General features: G+C 46.1%; 1 protein-coding gene across 1 annotated transcript; it reads left to right on the top strand.

Moving 5' to 3' along the window:
• Nucleotides 1–1429: 1429 nt before the first annotated feature.
• LOC109888503 (kinesin-like protein KIF14) lies at nucleotides 1430–12279 on the top strand (the record flags this gene model as incomplete). Its single annotated transcript, XM_031822214.1, is given in 11 exon segments — nucleotides 1430–1608; nucleotides 1718–1781; nucleotides 1926–2021; nucleotides 2023–2111; nucleotides 2291–2387; nucleotides 4215–4372; nucleotides 4560–4740; nucleotides 6148–6437; nucleotides 7645–7751; nucleotides 8704–8934; nucleotides 11229–12279. Coding segments are annotated over 11 exon segments (1791 nt in total), but the record flags the coding sequence as incomplete, so codon positions are not given.
• Between the last annotated feature and the right edge of the window lie 1353 nt (nucleotides 12280–13632).

The following is a 13632-nucleotide window of genomic DNA, read 5'->3' as shown; positions in this document are numbered from 1 at the left end:
TTCAAAGATCAGCGTTGAAGTTCCACGAGAAAATATAAAATACGAGATCATTGGATAAAACCCAGTAGTTAAACACGACCTGTCTTATCTCTGGCCTGTCACCCTCTCTTGCCCTTCAGAGGAGGGAAAACGACAAGTGACAACACTATGGAAATCACTCCGAATAGCACACCTGCATCTGAGAAAACACCGTCATTGCAACACAGAACCAGAACAGGTTCAATTGACAGCAGCGCAGGCAAAGACATCCGCAAAGCAGAGGGCTCCAGACAATGCTGGGTCAGCGGTACCGACTCTAATCAGTCTAAAGTTCTCTCTGAATCAAACCCCCGAACGACAGGAAATGCAGCTGTATTACGGTCATTTAGTCTTAGGGACACCTCATCTAAAAGTAAATCGAGAGAAGCTGTTAACCTTTTAAACACTCCAACTAAAGGAGTTGAAAGGTTTCCGTCTAGATTTGCGCCAAAACAACCAGCAACCCCGGGTAAAGTAGACGTGACAAAACCAGAGGACCAGCCCGCCAGGCAGCAACGTGGAGGAGAGCCTGAGCCCAGCGGTCACAGCAATGTGGAGGAGAGCCTGAGCCCGCCAGGCAGCAACGTGGAGGAGAGCCTGAGCCCGCCAGGCAGCAATGTGGAGGAGAGCCTGAGCCCAGCGGTCACAGCAACGTGGAGGAGAGCCTAAGCCCGCCAGGCAGCAATGTGGAGGAGAGCCTGAGCCCAGCGGTCACAGCAACGTGGAGGAGAGCCTAAGCCCAGCGGTCAGCAACGTGGAGGAGAGCCTGAGCCCGCCAGGCAGCAATGTGGAGGAGAGCCTGAGCCCGTCGGGCAGCAACGCGGAGGAGAGCCTGAGCCCAGCGGTCAGCAACGTGGAGGAGAGCCTGAGCCCGGCGGTCACAGCAACGTGGAGGAGAGCCTGAGCCCAGCGGTCAGCAACGTGGAGGAGAGCCTGAGCCCAGCGGTCAGCAACGTGGAGGAGAGCCTGAGCCCAGCGGTCACAGCAACGTGGAGGAGAGCCTGAGCCCGGCGGTCTTTGGAAATTGCTACTCCACATTTCCTGTTCTTTTGGCGCCAGGGGGAGCTCTTGCAAAGGCTCTATTTTACACGGGATGAGGAAACGGTGCAGATATTGTGACCATCTACCTTTTTTATGGTTTAGTACCATATGTGTATTAAACAGAGGAGGCTGGTGGGAGGAGGTATAGGAGGACGGCTCATTTGTAATTGCTTAAATGGAACTGGATCAAACGTATGGGAACCATGTTTATTCCAGTCATTACAATGAGCACGTCCTCCTATAGCTCCTCCCACCAGCCTCCACTGGTATCAAAAAGGTAGGCTACTGTTTGACAGTCATACATGTGATGTAACAAAAGCTCATACAAAATGGTACCTAACTTTTTTTCTCTGTTTCAGCAGCAATTTAACAATGTAATTTGTGTGGGTCTTTGTTACTCGAGCTGAAAGCTGAGGTAGAGAAGTTACGGGCGGCTCAGATGAGCTCTCAGTGCAACGAGCCGGAGAAGATGGGCCTCTTCCAGCAGGAGATCTTGGCTCTGAAGAGCCAGCTGACGCAGCAGGAGAGGGAGATGGCCGAGGCCCACAGGTGACAACCATAAAATCTGCACACATCTTGTCCCAGAGAGGCTCTGTGGCAAAAAATACTACAACTGTTTTTAGTTCAACTTGAATCTGATTCCTTCACCTCTTGTCAGAGCGTGGAGAGAGAAGCTGGAGCAGGCAGAGAAACACAAACGCGAGGAAACCGAAGAATTACAGGTCAGCTTATAACCGAACTAAAAGCCTTTATCTTCATAATCAGTGTTTCACTCTACTGTATCGAGCTACCTTCCACATTCCTTTGGCACATTTCAGAATATAATTTCCCTAAATTCATCTGCTTCCCTCTCTTCTCCCCATCAGGAAGCAGGCGTCACATTTGCTGTGGACAACCGACTACCCAACTTGATGAACCTGAACGAGGACCCACAGCTGTCGGAGATGCTGTTATACATGATTTAAGGAGGGACAGACCAAGGTCGGCCAGCACAAGTCCAAGTCCCCCCACGACATCCAGCTGTCTGGGGCCCTTATCGCCGACCACCACTGGTGAGAAGGACTGACCCACCACCACCTCAAAAACCATAGCCTCGTTTAGCCTTCTAATGACTCCCGGTTGTCTCACTTGTTGCTGCTTTTTTTAAAAACATTCATACAGGAAACTCCCCCATTCCAGTACTCTTTTGTCATTCTTACATGTTTCAGGTTTGTTATGAATTGACTAACATCGTCGTTTCCAATGTAAATGGTGAGGTCGGCATCACTCCCATGGAAAACGCCTTTGTCAACGGGAACCTGGTCTCTGACACCACTGTCCTGCGTCTTGTACGTATTGTCTTGTGTTATGTGCGTCTTGTGTCATGTGCGTCTTGTGTCATGTGCGTCTTGTGTCATGTGCGTCTTGTCTTGTACGTATTGTCTTGTACATATTGTCTTGCGTCTTGTATGTATTGTGTCTTGTGTCTTGTACGTATTGTGTCTTGTGTCTTGTACGTATTGTGTCTTGTGCGTATTGCGTCTTGTGCGTATTGCGTCTTGTGCGTATTGCGTCTTGTGCGTATTGCGTCTTGTACGTATTGCGTCTTGTGTCTTGTACGTATTGCGTCTTGTGTCTTGTACGTATTGCGTCTTGTGTCTTGTACGTCTTGTGTCTTGTACGTATTGCGTCTTGTACGTATTGCGTCTTGTACGTATTGCGTCTTGTGCGTATTGCGTCTTGTGCGTATTGCGTCTTGTGCGTATTGTGTCTTGTACGTATTGCGTCTTGTACGTATTGCGTCTTGTGTCTTGTACGTATTGCGTCTTGTGTCTTGTACGTATTGCGTCTTGTGTCTTGTACGTATTGCGTCTTGTGTCTTGTACGTATTGCGTCTTGTGTCTTGTACGTATTGCGTCTTGTGTCTTGTACGTATTGCGTCTTGTGTCTTGTACGTATTGCGTCTTGTGTCTTGTACGTATTGCGTCTTGTACGTATTGCGTCTTGTACGTATTGCGTCTTGTACGTATTGCGTCTTGTGCGTATTGCGTCTTGTGCGTATTGCGTCTTGTGTCTTGTACGTATTGCGTCTTGTGTCTTGTACGTATTGCGTCTTGTGTCTTGTACGTATTGCGTCTTGTGTCTTGTACGTATTGCGTCTTGTGTCTTGTACGTATTGCGTCTTGTGTCTTGTACGTATTGCGTCTTGAACGTATTGCGTCTTGTACGTATTGCGTCTTGAACGTATTGCGTCTTGTACGTATTGCGTCTTGTACGTCTTGCGTCTTGAATGTATTGCGTCTTGTACGTCTTGCGTCTTGTACGTCTTGCGTCTTGTACGTCTTGCGTCTTGTACGTCTTGCGTCTTGTACGTCTTGCGTCTTGTACGTCTTGCGTCTTGTACGTCTTGCGTCTTGTACGTCTTGCGTCTTGTACGTCTTGCGTCTTGTACGTCTTGCGTCTTGTACGTCTTGCGTCTTGTACGTCTTGCGTCTTGTACGTCTTGCGTCTTGTACGTCTTGCGTCTTGTACGTATTGCGTCTTGTGTCTTGTACGTATTGCGTCTTGTACGTATTGCGTCTTGTACGTATTGCGTCTTGTGCGTATTGCGTCTTGTGCGTATTGCGTCTTGTGTCTTGTACGTATTGCGTCTTGTGTCTTGTACGTATTGCGTCTTGTGTCTTGTACGTATTGCGTCTTGTGTCTTGTACGTATTGCGTCTTGTGTCTTGTACGTATTGCGTCTTGTGTCTTGTACGTATTGCGTCTTGAACGTATTGCGTCTTGTACGTATTGCGTCTTGAACGTATTGCGTCTTGAACGTATTGCGTCTTGTACGTCTTGCGTCTTGAATGTATTGCGTCTTGTACGTCTTGCGTCTTGTACGTCTTGCGTCTTGTACGTCTTGCGTCTTGTACGTCTTGCGTCTTGTACGTCTTGCGTCTTGTACGTCTTGCGTCTTGTACGTCTTGCGTCTTGTACGTCTTGCGTCTTGTACGTCTTGCGTCTTGTACGTCTTGCGTCTTGTACGTCTTGCGTCTTGTACGTCTTGCGTCTTGTACGTCTTGCGTCTTGTACGTCTTGCGTACACATGAAATTAATAATAAAAACTCACAGTATTAGAAACCTGACTGAGATCACTTATGTTTTGGGGATCTTTCTCTTGGTGGTTTCCAGGGCAGCAGGGTGATCCTGGGCGGAGACCACTACTTCCGCTTCAACCACCCGGCAGAGGTGCAGTCTGGGAAACGCGTGTCATGCTGGATGGGAGCGGGCGATGGCCAGAAGGACTTTGAGTTTGCCAAAAACAAGCTGCTCTCCGCTCAAAGAGCACAGTGAGTTGATCGCAAGATTCGGGAAATGATATGATTCCTATCACACATCAATGTGAATACCTCACATTTGTACTCTGTGGAAAGATGTGTGGATGCTCACATTAATAATGTGTGATACTGGGAAGAAAAGAAAACGGCATTCTGAAACTCGTTAATGCATCTAGGCGTCCATTTTGTTTCCGTGTAGACTGGAAGAGGAGATCGAGGAGGCCCATCTGAAGGCCAAAGAGGAGATGATGCAGGGAATCCAGGTGGCCAAAGAGATGGCCCAGGAGGAGCTGTCGGACCAGAAGGCTCGTTATGAGAACAGGATCAAAGCCTTGTTAGAGAGAACTGGTACGTCCACTATGGCTTTACCAACCAAATGTGTGAAATGAAAACACTGACAAATCGAGGTTGATGACCTCATGTTCACATCAGAACCTTCTTCTTTTCTTTTTTTAACAATACAATAGTGTCTTCACTGTCTGTTAAAGGGAGTCGTTTGGTGTTATGGTGTAATGTTAACTGTATTGTATAACGACTAGCTAAATCAGACTCATTGTAAACTTTTTCAGTTGATGGCACCAGCACAAGGTTTGGTCGCTCACAAATGTTCTGCCGCCGCACGAAGATAATGACCTGACTTCCTGTCCCTTAATGAACCGACATTCCACACAGAATTAGGCTAATAATGACTAGCATGATTTGCCAGTGGCAAAACGGGCCAGGGCCAAATGAAAGCTTCTGGCTGGAAGTAAAATAATACTGGCGAATGATTTGCGAAACATATTTTTAAATTTTAATTTGTGGGCTGAGCAAGTAGCCTACAATGACCTACTCTCCATACACAAATAATTACACTTCAACGTTACAATTTCAAGGAAAGGGTGTTATTGTTAGCGATTTTGAACAGTCAGTCTACAGTTTACAGCCCTATAATATCAGTAAAATTATTTTGGGTAAATTCCATTTTCCCAGTTTCTTTGTTTTTCAGGATTTCACTCCTCTGATTTTATTTATATTTTCATGGGGGAAAACTACAAAAATTTGAACAGCCAAGTCCACAGTAGTCATTAAATCACATTAGAACAGCCAAGTCCACAGTAGTCATTAAATCACATTAGAACAGCCAAGTCCACAGTAGTCGTTAAATCACATTAGAACAGCCAAGTCCACAGTAGTCATTAAATCACATTAGAACAGCCAAGTCCACAGTAGTCATTAAATCACATTAGAACAGCCAAGTCCACAGTAGTCATTAAATCACATTAGAACAGCCAAGTCCACAGTAGTCATTAAATCACATTAGAACAGCCAAGTCCACAGTAGTCATTAAATCACATTAGAACAGCCAAGTCCACAGTAGTCATTAAATCACATTAGAACAGCCAAGTCCACAGTAGTCATTAAATCACATTAGAACAGCCAAGTCCACAGTAGTCATTAAATCACATTAGAACAGCCAAGTCCACAGTAGTCATTAAATCACATTAGAACAGCCAAGTCCACAGTAGTCATTAAATCACATTAGAACAGCCAAGTCCACAGTAGTCATTAAATCACATTAGAACAGCCAAGTCCACAGTAGTCATTAAATCACATTAGAACAGCCAAGTCCACAGTAGTCATTAAATCACATTAGAACACCACTTTTGGAGTCTTGAAAAATTCCGCCTGAATTTTTGGGAGGTTGTAGTTGTCCTTTTAATAAAATTTAGCACAGCAAAAGACCATTGTTTGCCTAGCAGTGTTTTTGTAGTTTACACTGTACAACGGTGCTTTCCTTCCCCCAGGAGGAGGAGAGCGAGAGGAAGTGGCATTGGGAGATGGACCAGCAGCAGGTAACCTCCAAGATGGAGGAGCTGCAGTCGGCCAAGGTGGAGCTGGAGCAGGAGGTGGACACGCACAAGACACGTCTCCGCCTCCATATGGAGGCCCAGGCCACACGGCGGGCCATGGCCGGCCACGGTGTCCGACAGGCCAAGGTGGTGGAGGCCCTCGAGGCAGAGAAGTGGAAGATCGACAAAGACCTCGAGGAGATGCAGACAACTGCCGTTGAAAGGAAGCAGGACTCCGAGAAACGGTACACCATCGTTAAGGATTTTCATCTTCTGGGTCGTATTCATGAGAAAACAGTCCGAAACGAGGAGGGACTACCTGAACTTGTCCAATAAGAAACCGTTGCAACAGCGTGCACTAATGAATACAAACCAGGTGTGAAGTATGAATCAAAGATGAGATGTTATTACAATAATAGGAGAGGCATAACTTATTGTGGTAGCAAACAAATCACATTTTATATATATCAAATGGTTCGGAAATAACAGGTGTGGAATAGCAGTTTCATACCACTAATACATATGTTGTCCATCTGACTTTAAAGAGCTGTGTTTGGTGTGTTTATTGTAGTGTGAATGCCGTCTATCTCAATCACGTTGTGTTACACAGATTAGTTACGGTAATTATATATTTATGAAGCCTTTTGGACAGCTGGTTAATGTAGTTGGTAGTTAACATACCGCTATCAGATAGATTTAGACTGCGTTCTCCCTCCCTGTCGGTCTCCCTCCCTGTCGGTCTCCCTCCCTGTCGGTCTCCCTCCCTGTCGGTCTCCCTCCCTGTCGGTCTCCCTCCCTGTCGGTCTCCCTCCCTGTCGGTCTCCCTCCCTGTCGGTCTCCCTCCCTGTCGGCCTCCCGCCCTGTCCGTCTCCCGCCCTGTCCGTCTCCCGCCCTGTCCGTCTCCCGCCCTGTCCGCCTCCCTCCCTGTCCGCCTCCAGCCCTGTCCGCCTCCCGCCCTGTCCGTCTCCCTCCCTGTCCGTCTCCCTCCCTGTCCGTCTCCCTCCCTGTCCGCCTCCCTCCCTGTCCGTCTCCCGCCCTGTCCGTCTCCCTCCCTGTCCGTCTCCCTCCCTGTCCGTCTCCCTCCCTGTCCGTCTCCCTCCCTGTCCGCCTCCCGCCCTGTCCGCCTCCCTCCCTGTCCGCCTCCCGCCCTGTCCGCCTCCCGCCCTGTCCGCCTCCCGCCCTGTCCGCCTCCCTCCCTGTCCGCCTCCCGCCCTGTCCGCCTCCCGCCCTGTCCGCCTCCCGCCCTGTCCGTCTCCCGCCCTGTCCGTCTCCCGCCCTGTCCGTCTCCCACTCGCAGCAAGAACAACAGTATGTCAGTCCTCTGTGGATTTTACCGGTGCTCATCTAATTTACAAAACACTTATTTGTGCATGAAAGAGGGCCGTTCCTGTCGTTTCTCATGAAGCTGAATAAATGACCGGGGGTTAATTAAAATGTTTTCTCCCTCCCCAGGGGGACCGCAGCGCCTCTGAAGATGACGACGTGTTTTACGACCCCAATGATGAGTGGGAGCAAGATATATCTGCCTCCTCAACCGCCGCCTCCTTTTCACGCAGAAGGTACATTTCTAGTGTCTCCTTCAAGTGGCACCCTATTCCCTCCAAGTGGCACCCTATTCCCTCCAAGTGGCACCCTCAACAGTAGTGTACTTTGGGGACACAGACCTAGTCTCTCCTCTTTTCAGTGTCTCTGTCCTCGATTGACCTCAAGCACAAATGTGACAGAAGTTGGAAGGAAATCGAACATGATGAATGTTGAAAAACCCTGTTTTTGAGGTGACCTCAAAAGTCATACAAACATTTGAAACGCACTAGTGTTGATATTTCCACAGTTGTATTTACTACTTGGCATGCCCTGGAAGTTCAATCTGTCCATATCTTCTTCCTCAATATGAAATAACCATACAATCATTTTTCACTCGTTTCTTCACAGAGCCTCTGTTTTCATAATGTAATGCGTGTAGCTCCTAGAGTTCTATAAAGGATACTATTTACCCTAAATCATTATTTTCCTTGTCGACCATGTTTATGGGCTTGGTTGCTGACGGAGAGGAGGCCAAATGAAACTTGGCAGGCGTGTCTGTGGTTCTCTCTGTATGTCTGTCCTCTCCTCCATCTGCTCTGAGAAGATAGCACAGTTGAATGAGATGTGGCTCGTGCGTGGTGCTTGTCAATCATCATGAACTGCTTTAGACCGTTGGGATCCATTCCAAGACACATTAGTCATGTGTTTTTTTTGTTCCCTGTAGGAGCAGAATCCTGTTGAAGAGCAGGAGGATTTCAGGGCGTCTCTATGAAATCAGAGTGCACCCTATTCAGAGCCTTCATTATAGCAACTTGTCACAGTCCTCTGGTCAGCGTGTGTGAGGGAAGGACTTTGGTAAAAAAATAAATAAAGACAGACAACCACATATAGGACAGTATATCGTTAGCTGTTGGAAATCACTTCCTCATAGTCACATGGAGACTCCGTTATATTTCACCTAACTTGTCTGTCTTTGTTTTGTTCCAGGTCTGTTAGGTGTGGCCAAACCACCCTCTCTGCACCCAAGCTCGTCAGACTCCGTCCTGCCGGGGATATGCAAAGATCTGATTGGTCAGACGGTAGGGCGGCTGCGCGAGTGCCATAGCCACGAGGAGAGCATGGCAGACAGGCCGACCTCTGACCTCTGCTGCGTGTACACGGCCGTGACGACCATCTCCGACCTGTATGACGGCCTGGATGTTGACAGTCAGGAGAACAGTAAGTCTGCGTTGCGACTAGGAATGGGCATTTGACATTATTTCATTTAGTGCATGGGCTGCGGCTCAATCCACCACATCTGTGGTAGAAGGTGGTCGGCGCGACAACGGTGTTTGTCACACTTTGACACATCACGAAAATCGGTCTTCTCACAAGGACGTCTGTAGCGTCCAAACGGTTTGGCCTACAGACTAATATGACTCCTCTGTGGAAGGGTGAGACTCATGAACATGCACATGTTGGTTGTTTTGGTCTAGGACGCCCGCAAGACTCGTCTGAAGGTACCAGTTTAAATGTTTTTATGGAAGTATACACTGAGTGACCATAGATGACCAGGTGAAAGCTATAATCCCTTCTTGATGTCACTTGTTAAATCCACTTCAATCAGTGTAGATGAAGGAGAGGAGACGGGTTCAATTGAGACATGGATTGTGTATATTGTGCCATTCTGAGGGTGAATGTGCAAGACGAAAGATTTAAGTGCCTTTTGACTATGGTATGGTAGTAGGTGCCAGGCGTACCAGTTTGAGTCGAGAACTTCAACGCTGCTGGGTTTTTCCACGCAGTTTCCCGTGTCTATCAAGAAGGGTTCCACACCCAAAGGACATCCAGCCAACTTGACACAACTGTGGGAAGCATTGAATATCCCTTTGAGCATGGTGGAGTTATTAATTACAATTTAGATGGTGTATCAATCACCCAGTCACTACAAAGATACAGGCATCCTTCCTAACTCAGTTGCCAGAGAGGGAGGAAACCACTCAGGGATTTCACCATGAGGCCAATGGTGACTTTAAAACAGAGTTTTTAATGGCTGTGATAGGAGAACTGAAGATGGATCAACAACATTGTAGTTACTCCACAATACTAACCTAATAGACACAGTTCAAATAAGGCCTGTACAAAATAAAAAAATATTCCAAAAACATGCATCCTTTTTGTAATCAGGAACTAAAGTAATACTGTAAAAAATGTGGCAAAGAAATACATTTTATGCTCTGAATACAAAGCTGACTACGCTTCATATTTTCAAGCATGGTGGTGGCTGCATCATGTGGCAAAGAAATACATTTTATCCCCTGAATACAAAGCTGACTACGCTTCATATTTTCAAGCATGGTGGTGGCTGCATCATGTGGCAAAGAAATACATTTTATCCCCTGAATACAAAGCTGACTACGCTTCATATTTTCAAGCATGGTGGTGGCTGCATCATGTTATGGGTATGCTTGTCATCGATTAAGGACTGAGTTTTCTGGATGATTTATTATTTTATTTTTGTATGGAATTAGAGCTAAGAACAGGCAAAATCCTAGAGGATAACCTGGTTGTCTGCTTTCCTACAGACACAAATTCACCTTTCAGCAAGACAATAACCTAAAACACAAGGTTAAATACACACTGTTGTTGCTTACCAGGACATAATGGAGTGTTCCCGAGTGGCCTAGTTAGATTTGACTTACCTCCTTAAACCTATGGCAAGACTTGAAAATGTTTGTCTGGCAATGATCAACAGTCAACTTGACAGAGCTTTCGTCTGGCCACTATCCCATAAAGTCCTGATTGGTGAAGAGACTGTTGTCCTTCTGGCAGGTTCTCCCGTCTCAGCCAAGGAACTATCAGAGTGGTCATTGGGTTCCTGGTCACCTCCCTGACCAAGGTCTTTGTTGCCTCGTTTTGTCGGACAGCCAGCTCTAGTCAGAGTCTGGGTAGTTCCATATTGTTTTTCCCAATGATGGAGACCACTGTGCTCTCGGAAACTTTTCAACATTCTAGAAATTGTTTCATAACCTTCCCCATATATTTTCGTCAACACAATTCTATCTCTGAGATCTACGGTCAGTTCATGGTACAGTTTCTACTCAGACATCCACTGTGGGACCTTTTTATATAGACAAACGGTTATTTCTCAATCATGTCCAAACAATTGAATTGGCCACAAGTGGAGTCCAAGTTGTAGTGACTTGTCAAGGATGATCAAATGGAAGTGGATGCACCTGAGCTCAATTTGGAGCGTCACAAAAAAGGGGTGTGAATACTTATGTAAATGAGATATTTCTGTATTGCAATTCTCAATACATGTCTAAAAACATGTTTTCACGTTGTCATGATAGAGTATTGTGTGGAGATGGGTGAGAGGGGGAGAAAACTCTATTTAAAAAAAAATGAATTTAGGCTGTCGTGCAACAAAATATGGAATAAGTCAAGGGGTATGAATACTTTCTGAAGGCAGTGGTTTTCTCCCTGCTCCTTTTGAAATACTAACCTGATTTGTTTTATTCTGTCTGTTCCAGTGTTTGAGGCTGAAACACAGAGCCAGCTGGTGAAGGCCACCTCAGCCATCCAGAGAGCCGTGTTCATCACCATGCAGTGGGGGACCAGTGTCGATCCTGGAACCGGAACGCTCTACATTAATGCAGAGGAGCTCAGACCCCAAGTCAAGAGAATGGGAGGCTACTTTCAGCTTCACATCCAGGTTAAACAAGACCCCAAGTCAAGAGAACGGGAGGCTACTTTCAGCTTCACATCCAGGTTAAACAAGACCCCAAGTCAAGAGAATGGGAGGCTACTTTCAGCTTCACATCCAGGTTAAACAAGACCCCAAGTCAAGAGAACGGGAGGCTACTTTCAGCTTCTCATCCAGGTTAAACAAGACCCCAAGTCAAGAGAACGGGAGGCTACTTTCAGCTTCTCATCCAGGTTAAACAAGACCCCAAGTCAAGAGAATGGGAGGCTACTTTCAGCTTCACATCCAGGTTAAACAAGACCCCAAGTCAAGAGAACGGGAGGCTACTTTCAGCTTCTCATCCAGGTTAAACAAGACCCCAAGTCAAGAGAACGGGAGGCTACTTTCAGCTTCTCATCCAGGTTAAACAAGACCCCAAGTCAAGAGAACGGGAGGCTACTTTCAGCTTCTCATCCAGGTTAAACAAGACCCCAAGTCAAGAGAAAGGGAGGCTACTTTCAGCTTCTCATCCAGGTTAAACAAGACCCCAAGTCAAGAGAAAGGGAGGCTACTTTCAGCTTCTCATCCAGGTTAAACAAGACCCCAAGTCAAGAGAAAGGGAGGCTACTTTCAGCTTGAAAAAAGAGATTGTGATGTTATCCTGGGTAAATAGGTTGGATAAAGTTTTGAATTGAATAAATGTAGACAAAGACCCCGTCACCAATCGGAGAAATGATTCAGTAGAGTAGCAGCTGGATGTGGCTGTGCAACATACAGACGGAGCTTTGCACCAGCTACATTCATATGCACTTTTTGTACAGCACAACATATGCATTGTTGACTGGTTTAGTGCAAATCATTTCATGGTGAATTACAGTAAAATACATTCTAGAAAAATCTCTGATTTTTGTCTCAGTTTATTTGAAAAGACTCAAAGGTACTAGAAGGCAAATCCTTTCAGTTTGACACCTTACTGGCTCTATCAAAATTCACATCTGTGATTGACAGGTTTTAGCTTTGAGCTGTTTCACTGCTCGTATGGAAATGTATGAGCATAGGGGAATTCTCAACCTTGAGTCAAATAAATATATACAAAATTCCAATCCAGTACCAGCACTAAACATATTTTTGAACCTTCTCCACCCTTAATATTTTTCTATTTATTTATTTTACCTTTGTTTAACCAGGTAGGCAAGGGGGGAGTGGAAGAAAAAACCGCCTGGAACATGACAGCGAGTTCAGTTGACTTGAGCGCAGCCTGGTTAGTCCCCAGACCTCAACCTCATAGAGCATGTTTGGGATGAGATGAAACGGGCTGTTCACAGCATGACTGTACCGCAGTCCAATCTGCAGCAACTGCGTGATGCCATCGAGTCAGAATGGACTTATATTCCCGTGGAACATTTCCCACACCTTGTAGAATGTCCCGAAGTACTCGATGGGTGTACCTAATAAACTGTCCGGCGAGTGTCGTAGTTGTGTATAGATGCCTGGGTGCTCTACCACATTCGTTTGTGGGGGGGTCAAATGTTGTGGTTTCATTCTGATACCACCCTCCAAATTGCTCGTAGAGAGGCTAGAACGGGCCAGAAAAGCTTTCAAGATAGTGCAGAGGCCTACTGACTCTATGAACACTGGGCTTAGTCAGTTGCTCAAGGTCTCTCTATTTTCCCTCTCTCTATTTTCCCTCTCTCTTTATTTTCCCTCTCTCTATTTCCCTCTCTCTCTCTCTATTTTCACTCTCTCTCTCTCTATTTCCCTCTCTCTTTATTTTCCCTCTCTCTATTTTCCCTCTCTCTCTATTTTCCCTCTCTCTCTCTATTTTCCCTCTCTCTCTCTATTTTCCCTCTCTTTATTTCCCTCTCTCTATTTTCCCTCTCTTTCTATTTTCCCTCTCTCTATTTTCCCTCTCTTTCTATTTTCCCTCTCTCTATTTTCCCTCTCTCTCTCTATTTTCCCTCTCTCTCTTTATTTTCCCTCTCTCTTTATTTTCCCTCTCTCTCTTTATTTTCCCTCTCTCTCTCTTTATTTTCCCTCTCTCTTTATTTTCCCTCTCTCTCTCTATTTTCCCTCTCTCTCTATTTTCCCTCTCTCTCTCTCTCTCTATTTTCCCTCTCTCTCTATTTTCCCTCTCTCTCTCTCTCTATTTTCTCTCTCTCTCTATTTTCCTCTCTCTCTCTCTCTCTCGCTCATCTCCTCCCCTCGTCTCTCCTCTCTCTATTTTCCCTCTCATCTCTCTCTCTCTCTCTCTC

Source organism: Oncorhynchus kisutch, linkage group LG4 (genome assembly GCF_002021735.2).
Source record: "Oncorhynchus kisutch isolate 150728-3 linkage group LG4, Okis_V2, whole genome shotgun sequence".
NCBI lineage: Eukaryota > Metazoa > Chordata > Actinopteri > Salmoniformes > Salmonidae > Oncorhynchus > Oncorhynchus kisutch.
This window is presented reverse-complemented; position numbering and strand designations above follow the sequence as displayed.